The sequence below is a fragment of the Capsicum annuum genome, chromosome 9 (assembly GCF_002878395.1).
Source record: "Capsicum annuum cultivar UCD-10X-F1 chromosome 9, UCD10Xv1.1, whole genome shotgun sequence".
NCBI classification, from domain to species: Eukaryota; Viridiplantae; Streptophyta; class Magnoliopsida; order Solanales; family Solanaceae; genus Capsicum; species Capsicum annuum.
This window is the reverse complement of record NC_061119.1, coordinates 217409871-217424606: the sequence shown is the minus strand read 5'-3', so window position 1 is coordinate 217424606 and position 14736 is coordinate 217409871. Positions and strand designations below refer to the sequence as shown.

Genomic DNA, 14736 nt, shown 5'->3' with positions numbered 1-14736 from the left:
GTGAGGGGTTCACGTGGATAGGGTAGTGGGGTAAGGTATAGGGTAGGGTGAGTTGGTTAGGATAAAGTTTGTTAGGGTAAGGGTTGTTATTTTGTTAGGGAGTTTGTTATTTTTTGAAGAGATAATTAAATGGGGGTAGGGTACGTGGTAAGACTAGAATAAATAAAAAATAGGTAAAATTGATCTTCGAGAGGGACAAAATTAGGTGTCTACAAGCCCGTTCTATTTTATCTTTTCATCTTCACGATTCATATTATTATATTCTCAAATCAGAGCTTATTCATTTCAAATTACTCGAAGTCTTGGAGTTGACACACATAGAGATTGATAATTTTCCTGTACAGATACTAAGCCTCATCTGGTTGAGGTACCTATCATTGCAATGCATTGTGAATTTAAACATACCTCCAGAAATTTGCAGGTTGTGGAATCTGCAGACATTCATTGTTCGAGAACGTGGTCGATCAGTTGTAATAACTTTTCCTGAGGAAATTTGGGGACTAATGCATTTAAGGCATCTTAAACTGCCCAAATTTTATTTGCCCAAGTGGATCAGTCGAGAAAGGAAGGCACTTTGATTTTTCGAACTTACGAACTATTTCTCACTTGTCTCCATGTTGTTGCACGGAGGAGGTTATTATGCGGATTCAGAATGTCAAGGAATTAGGAATCAGCGGAGGAAATACGATTGACTCTAATGGGATTCTCAACAATCTTGTCCATCTGCAGAAACTTGAAACATTGAGTTTTATAGGTTGCTTTAACCTTTTGCCAGCAAGTGCCAAAGCTTTTTCAGCAACACTCAAGAAGCTGAAGTTGGAAAGAACTTATGTAAGTTGGTCGTACTTGGACATAATAGCTGAATTGCCTAAGCTTGAGGTGTTGAAGCTGATGGATTATGCTGCTTATGGCAAAGAATGGCATCCAAATGTTAGGGGATTTACTCGATTGAAGGTTTTGATAATTGAAGGTAGTCCTCTCAAGTACTGGAAAGCCACAAATGACAATTTTCCTGTCCTTGAGCGCCTTGTGCTAAAAGAATGCAGATGTTTGAAAGAGATACCCATTGAGTTTGCAGAAATTCACACACTACAGCTGATTGAGTTAACAAGGTGTCTTCCCGAACTTGGGGAATCTGGAGCACGAATTCAAAAAGAACAAGAAGACCTCGGAAACAACCCCGTGGATGTTCGTATCTCCGATCCATGTAAGTATCTAATATTTATCAGGGTCACACTCTATTTCTAATTCCACAAGTAAGTCGTACACAAAAGTTATTTAGCTTTGCCCCATATTCTTTCACAAAAATAACCTTGACAAAATTTGGTTAAAATCCTACTTAAAATATAAGAGAAATTAACAAGAATATCCCTTATATTTGAGGGCAGTTCAAAATGGCCCTTAAATATATTTTTGTGCAGTTCTGTTACTTCAGTTTAAGCTTGTTAAATGTGGCAAATGGATTGTTTGGCTAATGTCCAACGCTGCCATTAAATTACAATACAAATAAAATGAAAAAAATGAAGAGTAGATGCTTGTTCTCTTTGTTGTCATTGAACACGAATTTTAAAGTATCGATTGTATAAATTCTAGTAAAATGAGGTTTACTTGGATTCAACTCTTTTATGAAATAATTGAAATATCAACAAGTGAAATATTTTTATCAAGATAAGTATATATTTATCAAGGTTACACACAGTTTCTCATTTTCACGTCACATCATACAGTGCCTGATGAAGGAGAAGAAGTTTATTATCTTGATGTTTCAGAAGAGGATGATGAATGTTGATGTTGCAGAAGATGATGATAATGAAGATTCGGATGCAAAACATGATGATAATTACGATCTTAATTGGTTGTTCGATGTTCGGAATAACCTGTAATGTAAAGGGAAACAATGGATTAACAATTTGATACTGTTATAGACTGTTGATGCTAGTTCATCACCCTATGTTTATTCATAAATGTAAATGTATTACGTTCTTTGGTTTTATAGAGTCAATGAAGCGTGTTGTGTCTATATCCCATATATATAAAAAATACATATTATATTGTCAAAAAGATATTTAAAAAAAAAGGTGATGGTCCATATAAAAAAAATTAAGGGTCATGTCCTCCATAAGTTGTAACTGCTCCATATCATGTTTAATCACCTCCCTTCAATATTTCTTCAGTCTACATTTACCCCGCCTAAAACCATCCATAGCTAGTGTCTCATACCTACGCACTGGAGCACCTGAGCCCCTCCTCATCACGTGCCCGAACCAACGTAACCTCACTTCTCTCATTTGATCCTCCACCGAAGCAACTCCCACCTTATCCCGAATAATCTCATTCCTCACCCTATCTTTCCTGGTATGTCCACACATCCATAGCAACATTCGCATCTCTACCGCCTTCAACTTTTGGATGTGCGACGAATTCAAGAAGAGCAAAAATACCTAGGAAACAAAGCTGTGGAATACAACAGTTTTCTTTAAAAATAACTTGTTTATCAAGGATTTAGACGTACAAATTTTTTAGTCTTTGCCAAATACTTTTGGAAACAGTCTCTGTACCTCCACGAGGTAGTGATAAGGTCTGCCTACGCTCTACTCTCTCCAAGTTCAAATCAGAGGCACTATATTTTTATCCTTTGACATTCTAAGTGAAAATTCTAAATCTGCCACTGTCGTCAGCCCATTTTTATAAAGTTTATAAACTTAGATGTTTTCTTTCTTTCCTTCTTAGTATAGAACTTATACCTACACAACACAACACAATTTTCCTACCCTTTGATATAGGTGGCTCCGTACATGCTACAACTAATCGAGTTACAAAACTGTAGTACAAAACTCGTGGCTTCTGCTGGACGAATTGAAGAAGCGCAAGAATACCTAGGAAACAAAGCTGTGGAGGTTCGTTGTCACAATGATCCAGGTGAACACAATCAGTGGCGTACACAGAACTTCCTGTTGTGAACCCGGCTATCACAAATAATACTTACGAGCCAGATAATTGGACAGAGGTTGGCAAAGCTACTGGGTCAGGGTCTAAACCGCGAAGAAGCCGAAGAATTAGTGTAACGCCCCGCAATTCGGGCTACAATATAGACCATGATTTTGATGCGTTGTTAATCCCGAAGCCATAAAATCCTACGCCAATACGGCATGTTAATTATCGTGTAGCATGTGAAATCCACTCAAGCTTGAATTTAGACCATAGAGGTCCTACAACTCAGGACGAGTCGAAACTATTTTGATCGACTAAGTTTTAGTGGACGTTGTAAAGTGTGTCAGATTCCTTCGACCATAACTCTCTGTATATGTTGAATTAGGGAACCTACTATGTGTCAAATGATAGGTATTCGAGTTAGCTTTCCAACGATACCAATTTGGCTAAAATCCGACACCCGAGCAAGAAGTTATGACCTTTCAAAGTGATAAGCGACGCCTAACCAATCGCCCATGGCCACTGGAAAGCATAGGCGATAGCCTAGGCGGCGCCTATGTGAACATAGACAATGGGATGGGCGGTGCCTATGTAAGGAATTCTAGTGATTTAAACACTCCGTGTTAAGGACAAAGTGGTCCTTTTCCATCCTTACTTAGCCCTAAAACACGAGATTTAGTTCCAAGGACCCCAAAATACATATTCTTTCATCAAAAGTGCTCAAGATTCTCCTTAGGGTTTCAAAAATAAAAACCCAAATAGTTCAAGATTTGACCGTAGGTTTTCAAAGATAATTACATATTCGGAATCACCAATCCGCTAGCTTCAAGAAACATCTATTATCTTGGAAATAGAGGTACGTGGGGTTATCAAAAAATCTCATGGGTGTAGTTTTATGAACATGCATGCTTTTAAATGGGGGTTTTCAATCAAATGCTAATATCTTGCTTTCAATATGATTTCTAAGTCATTTTCTTTATGTCATGGGAATTGTTTGCCTATATACTTCAATGGTTGAAACCATGCATATGTGATTTGAGATTTTCCATGGAAGTTGATAAATATGAATGATAAATTATTTTCAAATTCCCATGATAATGTTTCGATACTCTATATTATATTGTGATCAACAAAAGAGAGCATGAATTTGAAATAAATATTGTTCACCACTTGTAAATGATGAAGCACCTTGGTTTTTACATGATTATACATATGTGGATGTGACATTGATGACTTGCAAGTCAGGTATGGCGATATCCTTCAAAATACGATATGTAATTGAAAAATTAAATGAAATTTGAATGCATTAATTTTACATGAGAAAGGTGGATACCCGAAGAAGGCGTTTGAGACACAAGGGCTTATCGGTGGAATAACGTGTTTGCCAACATGGAATATTGGTACCAGGCTAAGCGATCTGTGTACTTGACTTCATGTCGTTCCCAAATTGGGACTATAGGTAGGAGCCCGAGCCAAGTGATCTTGGGCACTATCATTGGGTCGAGACACCATGTTGTGTGGTCTTGAGTGTCTCTCCCTCACTTATACTCTAATCTCGGCGGCAACCGAGGTTTGACAGTTGGTGTAAATTATGTAGGGTATTCCACCTAGCTCAGTTGCATTTCACTACTGTTTAGAAAAACTATTACATTACACCCATGTGTTTTCAAATGATTTGATACGAAATTGCTTTATAATGACTCTCAACTATACTTTGTAAAAATATTATGTTTTGCTTTGATATCTCTGCGTGCCAGTACTTTTGTACTGACCCCCTCCCCTCTCCAACCTCTCAGGTTTAGAGGCCCAGTCTAGGGGTCAAGAGAACCAGTAGATCTTTCAGACAGAGTTGCAGAGACAAGTGGTGAGCCTTCTATGTTTCGGAAGGTCTTACGTCTCGCAGTCCTTTTTATCTTATATTAGTTTTGGGTCCGCTGGGAGCCTTGTTCCAGTTTTTAGATAGTTACTTGTTTCAGTCATGTAGTAGAGATTTCATAGACGATTTTCGAAATGTTGATTGAGATTGTGGGACATTATTCCCCATTATTGTTTTCATATGATTCCTGACCATGTTTCCGTTATATTGTGTTTCTTCCGCATTACTTTGATCATATGAATTAGGTGCATGATTACCAGACAGATAGGGGTGTTTCGGGCCTCAAAGGTTCGAAATGCTCGTCACGGCCAGGCCCTGGTTCGGGTCATGACAATTAGCCAGCCCAACTATGTCACATAACTTATGTGGATTATGAAACTTATAGCTAAGCCTTTGTGTCTTTAATACAGCTAAATGTGAACAAAGTGTAAGTGATTCTAGTTCAAACTGGCTATGTTGCTCTTCAAAAATGTCAATGGGTGCATGTCGGATCCTTCAAAAGTGGTTCATTTTTTGAAGGATTTGACACGCGTATGACATCTTTTTTGGAGAGTACACGCAACATAGAAAATGTCGGTTTTCTACTTTTACACCTTCAATTAAGATTCTATGAGGCTGGATAGACCATAGTTTAGAATCAGCTACATTGACAATTGAGTAATGATGTAACACTTGAATTATAATCAAGTTCTTGTACACCATAGGCAGAATTAAATGCGAAAAGAAACACAACTATTCACAGAAATTTGCAGGTTTCGACCATCCATGGTGTACAAGTTAACAAGGAAACAAAGAGTAAAGTTGTGTGCATCAAGAGAATATTAATCGGAGGATGGCCCCGGAGAACTTGAATGACTTGTCCGTGTCTTCCAGACAATGGTTCTTCTCCTCTCTAGTCCAGTTCTGAGAAAAATCATCGATGAAAATGGATCATGTTAAGTCGTTAATAACAAGTCATTAATAGTTTTGAAAAGTCGAAAACTTGTAAAGAGGGGATGAAGGATTATACTTCTGCAACTTTGTTCAGCTTATCTCTAACATTCTGCAGCAGCTGAGAAAGGTCGCCGTCCCATTTGTAGAATTCTAGCTCTTTCTTGTCGAGTATCTTTTCAGCTACCTATAAAGCAAGAAGAAGCAAGATTGTGGACAGTAACTGGTTACCTTTTTCCCTTTTAACTTTCGTAAGTCTAAGAAGGAAAAGAAACAGTGCAATAGGGCGGCAACAACTTCTACAACAGCACTAGTTTAACAAAGGAATTTGTATTGAAAGTTTAGGAGTACTCCATGTTACATTTTTTCTAATCTGAATTTATCGTCTGCCTGACATTTTTAACACTGATGAATACTGAAATTTTCATTTTTACAATGTTGTTTAGTTTGTTTGCTACTGTAATCATGATTTCAACAGACTAAGTTGATATTAGGAAGTGAAGATAAAGACAGGAACTAGTAATATTTGAACTATCCATCAAAGTAGAAGTACTAACGAGTAAAAGGGATCAAACGGCAATATGGTAAGGAGAAAAATTGTAATTCAGAAAATTCTAAGACCTATGAACTAAGTTGTTTGTGACAGAAGCTTATTGTTGTGGTATGAACTAAACTATCCACCCTCACATCCATGTGAAACTATGGTGTAATAATTGAGTTTACTCAACCATGTTCTCCACATAAGTTGCTTAGGATACCCTTCAAAAAGAAAAAAAAAATTATGGATGAGCTCTTTTTACTTTCAGAGGGCTAGTCAGTAGTTCATTTTTGTTAAGTAAAGTTTAGACCTTGGGTCTTGTCCTGATAAACATTATTCAGTATGTCAGTAGAGGCTTCGTAGACAATCAGTTGGTCAATTAGTTGTATTTGGTTTTCAGTTGACGTTATGTCTAACTTTATAAAAGTATCTTGTTACTTGATTTCATTATCTTAGTTCGTACTTTATGTTATTCAAAGCTTCCGCTTATCTTTCAGAGTCAGTTCTAGTAGTATGCCAGATCAAGGGTACGCTCGGGGCAGCAATGACATCGGGTGCTAACCACATCGAAGGTGTAGACGCGGAGCATGACAGCCATGATTTTTGTGTTATATAGTTTACTCTTCTGTTGTCAATCAACTTGGATTATAAAATTTAGATGTATTGTAATTTAAGTGAATGAATATACTCTTTTTTGTATATATAAAGTTTCAATCTCATTTTTATAGCTATGCTGTGGAGCTTGTAATGATTCTATTTTGGTGATTAGCAAATGAAATGTTAGTATCAAATGCTAGTTAATGTCTTTACATGGACAAAGTACAAGGGGTCTTTCTTGACCTTTTTGCAAATTATGCATTCTTATTTTATTATTACTAAAATAATACTTGTTAAGTTGTTATATGTCCCGCTGAATAGAAAATTAAAATACTTTTGAGTATAGCATGTAAAATATACCTAAAATAAAATCTTTTCCTTGAGTCTCACACCTAAACTATTGGAAATGTAAGAAACACATCTAAATGATCATTTATTAGTTTGAGAAACATACCTAAAAACTGACTAGACTAAATATTCGTTTACAAACTCATTTAGGCATGTCTAGCCATTAAAAATCAGTCCAAGTGACATATTTTTATTCTTTTTCACTAACACATTATTTTTTTTATTTTTTAATAGATTTTATGGTATGTTTCTTAAACTAAAGAGTAATAGTTTAGATGTATTTATCACACCCACAATATTTTAGTACGAAACTCAAAAAAAGAGGGATAATTTTTCCAAATTAATACTTTTTTCAAATTAAAGTAGCCTTGAGTCAAAAGATTTCCTTTCTTTTTTTTTTCTAAATAACTATTTGGCTCCTTAGATGAAGATTTGTTTTGATCCACCACCCTATCTTATTATTCTTTGTTGACTTACTAGTCCACGAAGTATAGTGGCAGACAAGCTAATATAAACATTGGGATCTGAGGAGGATCAAGTGTATGCAGACTTTATTCCTACCTCATAAAAGTAAAGATGTTTTTAAAGGAATTTGCTCAAATACAAGAAATCAAATTAGTTTTAAAGATGTTTCTTTTAGCTTTCATCACATTTCCAGCTAGGTCCACAATCCGCATAGTGGTCTTTCCTTTTTTTTTTTTTTTTTTTTTCTCTTTTTAACTTTGTCAAAAAATACAAGTTACTAACAGGAAAAAGCGGAATGATTGGAGGTCACCAATTGAAGCCTAACAGTGTCACTAACCGGCTGTGTCATATTAGTCAAAAGATTTCCTTTCTTTTTTTAAAATAATTATTTGATCCACAAAATATTAGTGGCAGGCAGCTAATATAACACAAAAAAATGTGATTGGTACAGCAAATTGGCCAAGGTCTATTTTTAACAATATCAATGAGATATATTTTTACATAATTTTGTAAGTGAGATTTGGGAAGTCACGTGTACGTAGATCTTATTTCTATTTCATGGAGGTAGAGAGACTATTTTTGAAAGACCCTCACCCAAAAGCAGTAAATCAAATTAGTTTTTTTTTTTTTTTTTTTAAAAAAAAAGCAATAGTGAAGAAAACATGACAACTAATAAAGAAAGCAGGACATAAAATTCAGAGAAAGAACATGAGAATAAAAATAGTATGATGCCAATTGAAACACAATATAATCATCTTTAACTTTATTTTTAAAAGAGATAATCATCCAGTACCCCTCGAACCCCTCGAACTATGAGCAAAGTTGTTACGACATACTCCAACTTCACAAGGATCCTATTACCCCCTGAACTCTATTTTAACGTATTTTTATTACCCTTTTGTGATGACGTGACACCTTTATTACATAAAATATGGCCCACGTCAATAGTGTCAGGTCAGCTACAAAGATTGACAGAAGGTGCCACATTAGCTTAAAAAAATGATAAAAATATGTTAAAATTTAGTTTAGAAGTAATAGGAGCTACATGACATTAGAGTAAATTGGAGCAAATTTGATTATACTTTAGAAAGACACTAAATGCTTTACTTTTCTCAAATTATAATAAAAGGTATATATCTAAGTAATCATCTTTTATTTACTTTTTATCATAAAACTACCATTGATGTGGTCTTCCACTTAAATAGATATAAAAATACTTTCCCCACATGCAGCAATAATTGAAGTGCTCATCCCAATTTATCAGAAGACAATAAAATTTAATACCATTTTAGTCATTCAGAGAGGTATCCATTTTTCTCTTGATTTTAATCTTTTGTGTTTTACACCTTTTCTTCATATACTCATATTTGTGTTCTTTATGTTCTTTTCTTATAGTATATTGCTGCAGTGATCAGTTGCTTCTTCCCAACTATTGAAAGGTTAGTTTCCCTAATTTAACTCATCTTTCTAATCTAATACTATTAATTGAGTTTAGAATATGGTGTCACTGTGTAAGAACAATGTAAGTATATCTCAGAGTCTGAATATAAAACTGAAGATCCAAAAGTACATAAATCTGTCAGTGAATACAAAACCAGACATAAAACTAGATAGGATGGGGTAGGAGGTCAACTCTAGAAGCATAGAGCGGACACTTCCTTGGATATGACAAGTCTCCGCCCGAACTCAGCTGTCGTGCGGCGCACTAGTACTTAGATCTGTACAAAAAGGGCACAGTAGGAATGAGTATGATCCACTTGTACTCGGTAGGTATTATAGGTAGACCGAGCAAAGTAGAAAATAAAGTATATAAGATACACACTATGGGAACGTCACTGCAATTAGAAAAGATCCAAATGATATCCCACACCGTCTCCACTGACAGTTCTAATATAATACATATACCAAGTACAATTACGAAAGAGAAGTGCAGAATAGATAGACATCATCAAATCAAACAGGAACGTACAATCACAAAGAGTGCATAATGTATGAAAGTCAATGAGAATGATAATAATGATGTGATAAGTCTGAGGTTGTCGCACAACCTCTGTTTACACCTACCGAGCACTGCTCCGAACAAACGAAGTTTAGAAAAGATTGAGACTTTTACGACGGAGAGGTATGATTTCCTGGCTCGAACTCCGCTCCATGCTGCCCAACGCTTAGCTGGTGTGCTGCCTCACTAAAATGCTCATAACTTTTTGCTTGGGACTCGTATTGATGAATGGTGGGTGCCGTTGGAAAGAAGATGCAAAAACCTTTAATTTGGTAGGTAGTAGGCCACCAAAATCATTATATGCTAGGATTAATGATCGTTGGAAGTTGATCCAAGTAAGAAGAAAAATTCTCAACTCAACTTTGAGCTAGGAGATTTCTATGACCTCAATTCATCAACAATGATGTTCCCATACTAAAGAATTGATCCTCACACTTATAAAATAAATATAAATTATTGGGTTCGGGTCTATACATGCATGAAGGACAGTTAAAATTCTTGCTCGAATGTGTGGAGTGTTACACAAAACAAGGGTACGGTACCAATTTAGGTTTCAAATCGAAGACTAATAAATTACAAGATCAAAACTATTTTAGAAATTGTGAATAGCGAAGACTAATAAATCACCTAATCTTATTTACATTATGCCTACCTTTTTTGCCAATTTGTGTATCACATTACCTATAATACCAGTGACCTCTTGCATCTTGCAGCTTTCAGGTCATAATCGCAAAGGCAAAACGTGAATATAGCAGATATGGCTCATGCAAGTGTGGCGTCTCTAATGAGAACAATAGAATCGCTCTTGACATACAATTCGCCGATGCAATCTCTGATCTGTGATCACAGAGAAGAATTTTGCGCTCTTCGTGAAAAAGTTAGGTCCCTGGAAGTATTTATCGAGAGCTTTGAGAAAATCAATGTTTTTGGGCAAATGACGGATTTTGAAGTAGAGGTAAATGAAGTTGCAAATTCTGTTGAATACGTAATTCTACTTGAGCTAACAGAAACTATAATGGAAAAAAATAAAAGCACCATAGGAATCACTGGCTCAAGATTTTTCAAAAGAATCTCGAATATATGGACATGCCGAAATTTTCGTAAATGCCTTCAACAATTAGCAAAGGACATTGATCGTGTCTGGAAAGTGTCAGCTAAGATTCAAGATAAAGGCAAACAAGCGTCAAAGGAATCAACGGTTCAAGAGTTTCCAATTTCAGCAAAAGATATTCTGAATGTTGAGAACATTATGGTTGGACGTGATGATCAAAGGAAATGGTTGGTAGAAGATCTTACTAGAAGCTACTCTAGTAAACCCAAAGTCATCCCGATTGTCGGGATGGGAGGCATAGGTAAAACAACCTTAGCGAACGAAGTTTACAATGATGCGTGCATTCATTCTCATTTTGATGTTTGTGCCTGGGCTACTGTTTCTCAACAACAAAATGTAAAGGAAATTTTGTTGAGCCTTTTGCGTTCTACTAAGAGTGACACATTTGACATGAACGATGAAGCAAAGCTGGCAGACAGGCTACAAAAGAGTTTAAAGGGTAAGAGATATTTAATTGTATTGGATGACATATGGAAAACTGAAGCATGGGATGCCGTGAGACTCTGTTTTCCAAGTGAAAACAAAGGGAGTGGTATATTATTGACGACCCGTAATACTGAAGTAGCTCGAGATGCTGGTACAGAGAATCTTTCTTTGCAGATGGATTTAATGGGTCCGGATGAGAGTTGGAACCTTTTTAAAAGTGTTGCATTTGCAAATGAAGCATTACCATCTGAGTTCGAGACTATTGGGAAGCAAATTGCGGAGAAATGTCACGGATTACCACTAACTATTGCCGTGGTTGCTGGGCTTCTCAGGTCTAAAAGGGCAATAGAAGACTGGGAAAATGTTGCTAAAGATGTCAAGTCATTTGTCACAAATGATGCTGATGAACGATGTTCACGTGTGCTTAGGTTGAGTTACAATCACTTGCCTAGCGATCTAAAGACTTGTCTTCTGCATTTCGGAATTTTTCCAGAAGACAATGAGATACCAGCGAAAAATTTGATGAGGATGTGGATGGCTGAGGGGTTCCTAAAGTTGGAAAATGATTTGGAAGGAGGGGCTGAGAAGTGTTTGCAAGAGCTTGTCGATAGATGTTTAGTCCTCGTCTGCAAGAAAAGTCTAGATGGAACAAAAATTAGATCATGTAAGGTTCATGATCTAATATATGATCTGTGCGTGAGAGAAATTCAAAGGGAGAACATTTTTATCATGAACGACATTGTGCTTCAGTACTCATATCCCACTATGCCAAAAATGCTGCCCTTTAAAAGCGTGACTGTTGATAAAATTGATAATTGTCACTATGGTCTTTATAAGGGTCTTCTTACCAATGTACATCGTCAGTTGAGAGATCATGACAACAACGATCTTTTGAAACGAACCCGTTCTATTTTCTCTTTTCATACTAAGGATTCATATTTATCTCATGTTCTTAAACCAGAGCTAAATCATTTCAAATTACTCAGAGTCTTGGACTTGAATGACGTGAGGATTGGTTTTTTCCCTGTGCAGATACTAAGCCTCATCTGGTTGAGGTACCTATCATTGCACTGCCGTGCGAATTTAGACATACCTTCAGAAATTTGTAGGTTATGGAATCTGCAGACATTCATTGTTCAAGGGAAAAATGCATTTGATGCATGGTTCGTATCAGATTTCATAACTTGTCCAGTGCAAATTTGGGGACTAATGCAATTAAGGCATCTCAAACTGCCCGAATTGTATCTGCCAAATCCCCCAAGTGTATCTGGTGGCAAAGGGAGTCACATGGTTTTTTCAAACATACAAACTATTTCTTACTTGTCTCCGCGTTGTTGCACGGAGGAGGTTATTATGGGGATTCAGAATGTCAAAGAATTAGGAATCAGTGGAAATGTGGCTGGCTCTAATGGGCTTCTCGACAATCTTGTCCATCTGCAACAACTTGAAACATTGAGTTTTATATTTTGCTCTGACCTTTACCCCGCAAGTGCAAAATTTTTGCCAGCAACGGTCAAGAAGCTGAAGTTAAAAGGTACTCATCTAAGTTGGTCATACTTGGACATCATAGCTGAGATGCCTAACCTTGAGGTGCTGAAGCTGATGGATTATGCTTGTCGTGGAGAAGAATAGCATCCAAATGTTAAGGGATTTACTCGATTGAAGCTTTTGCTAATTGAATTGAATGATCTCAAGTACTGGAAAGCCACAAATAAGAATTTTCCTGTCCTTGAGCGCCTTGTGATTAAAGAATGCTGTTATTTGAAAGAGATACCCATTGAGTTTGCAGAAATCCACTCACTACAGCTGATTGAGTTAACAAGTTGTCCTCCTGGACTTGGGGAATCGGCTGCACAAATTCAACAAGAACAAGAAGATCTCGGAAACAACCCCGTGAACGTTTGTATTTCATGTAAGTATCTAGTATTTATCAGGGTCACATTATGATTCCCATTTCCACAAGTCAAGTCGTACACAAAAGTTATTTAGCTTTGCCCCGTATTCTTTCACAAAAATAACCTTGACAAAATTTGGTTAAAATCCTACTTAAAATGTAAGAGAAATTAATAAGAATATCCCTTATATTTGAGGGTAGTTCAAAATGGCCCGTTAAATATATTTTTGAGCGCATTTGGTCTAATTGGTACTACCTCCGTCTATCAATAGTTGTCGACTATTAACTTGATACATAAGAAATAGTAAATGATATGGCTAGTTTTACCATATTACCCTTTGAATCTAATAAATTTAATGCTTTAAAAAACACATTGGATAATGAATCGTATTTAATGCCAAGGATAAAATGGGTAAATTATCCATTGGTTTCAAAATGGACAAGTATTATTGACATTTATTTTTGATATATAGTGGAGTAAATTTTACAGAATAGTGAAAAAGAAAATTTAATATGAACTCACATTTCAAGGTTTTCTCTTTGTATATAGTGTTCGCTTCATAACATTGATTTCTTTGTAACAATTCCTCTAAGATTAGTGTTAGAAATCTTTTATAAGTATATAAATAATTGAGGTACATCCATACATAATCGTCTTTCAGCAACTTTTTAGAAAATATATAATGATGTACTCATGAGCTAAATATTCTTGATATTAATTTCTATACTTTAATTGACATGATTTGATTGTAAATGGGAGATTTAATATTTCAAATTCATATTGCTTTGTTATAGTAAGAAGGCCTTTCCTAAGTACGGTGAATTCTTGGAGCAGCTTATTGCAACAAGACAAGGAGAGGACGAGCAACAAGAGCATTCGATCGGTTTCTATTTAATTTGATTCGATAAAATTATGTTGTTAATTCTTATTGTGCTGTACTTTTCCTCATGGAACAATTTATATTGTGGGAACTGGATGATGATTTATTTTGCTTGGTTTATATCACATATATCCCTGTATGATTCTCACAAGATGCTTTAGTAGAGACAATCCATAATTTAGAATCAGTGGATTCAGAATGTTTGTCACACTTTCATATGATTTTCATATGTCTGTATCTGTTCACATGAAGTTAAGAGTTGAAAGAAGTGAGTTCGGTTGAACGCGCTCTAAATCTGCATCCGACTAATGTGACTCGTCGAACTTCTACTGACCCTTTATGTTTCTTAGGATTCGAGGAAGGCTCAGACCAAAGGATCTATTGGACGTAGTCCTACCCTGCATTCCTGCATGAGGCTGTTTCCACGTCTTGAGCTAGTGAACTCCGGGTCACACAGCAACACTTTACTTGTTATTTCTCTAAATTGTAATAAGGCATACAGGATCTTTAACTTGACATCAAATTATAACTATGACCTTTAACCATACAAAAGCTGGAAAAAAAAACATACTCTAATCCTAAGTGGCATAATGCGTGTATACAAAGGAATAAACAAAGCTGGGGAAGTTTGTTCTTACAATGATCCAGGTGAACACAATCAGTGGCATACACAGGACTTCTTGTTCCGAACCCGGCTATAACAGATATTACTTACGAGCCAGATAATTGGACAAAGGTTG

At 36.1% G+C, this 14736-nt stretch overlaps 2 protein-coding genes and 1 long non-coding RNA gene across 4 annotated transcripts; 2 read left to right on the top strand and 1 right to left on the bottom strand.

Annotated features, from left to right (window-relative positions):
• LOC107840746 (putative late blight resistance protein homolog R1B-13) lies at positions 1-2020 on the top strand. The gene is made up of 2 exons (XM_016684646.2): positions 1-1207; positions 1728-2020. Exons 1-2 carry the CDS (start codon positions 640-642, stop codon positions 1787-1789), a joined length of 630 nt encoding a protein of 209 aa, XP_016540132.2. The 5' UTR covers positions 1-639; the 3' UTR covers positions 1790-2020.
• A 3447-nt stretch (positions 2021-5467) lies between these two features.
• LOC107840749 lies at positions 5468-5978 on the bottom strand. Its single transcript, XR_001665300.2, has 3 exons — positions 5969-5978; positions 5817-5924; positions 5468-5710 (listed from the first exon to the last, which is right to left on the bottom strand). It is a non-coding gene; the product is annotated as an uncharacterized LOC107840749 (long non-coding RNA).
• Positions 5979-8804: 2826 nt separating this feature from the next.
• Positions 8805-14192, top strand: LOC107841119 (putative late blight resistance protein homolog R1B-17). Of its 2 annotated transcripts, XM_047396633.1 has the most exons (4): positions 8805-8989; positions 9081-9124; positions 10398-13133; positions 13911-14192. In XM_047396633.1, the coding sequence occupies exon 3, from the start codon at positions 10442-10444 to the stop codon at positions 12851-12853; it is 2412 nt and encodes an 803-aa protein (XP_047252589.1). In that variant the 5' UTR covers positions 8805-8989; positions 9081-9124; positions 10398-10441; the 3' UTR covers positions 12854-13133; positions 13911-14192. The 2 variants fall into 2 exon arrangements, with proteins under 2 accessions (XP_047252589.1, XP_047252590.1); XM_047396634.1 differs by lacking the exon at positions 8805-8989 and having other exon boundaries at positions 8992-9124.
• Positions 14193-14736: the final 544 nt, after the last annotated feature.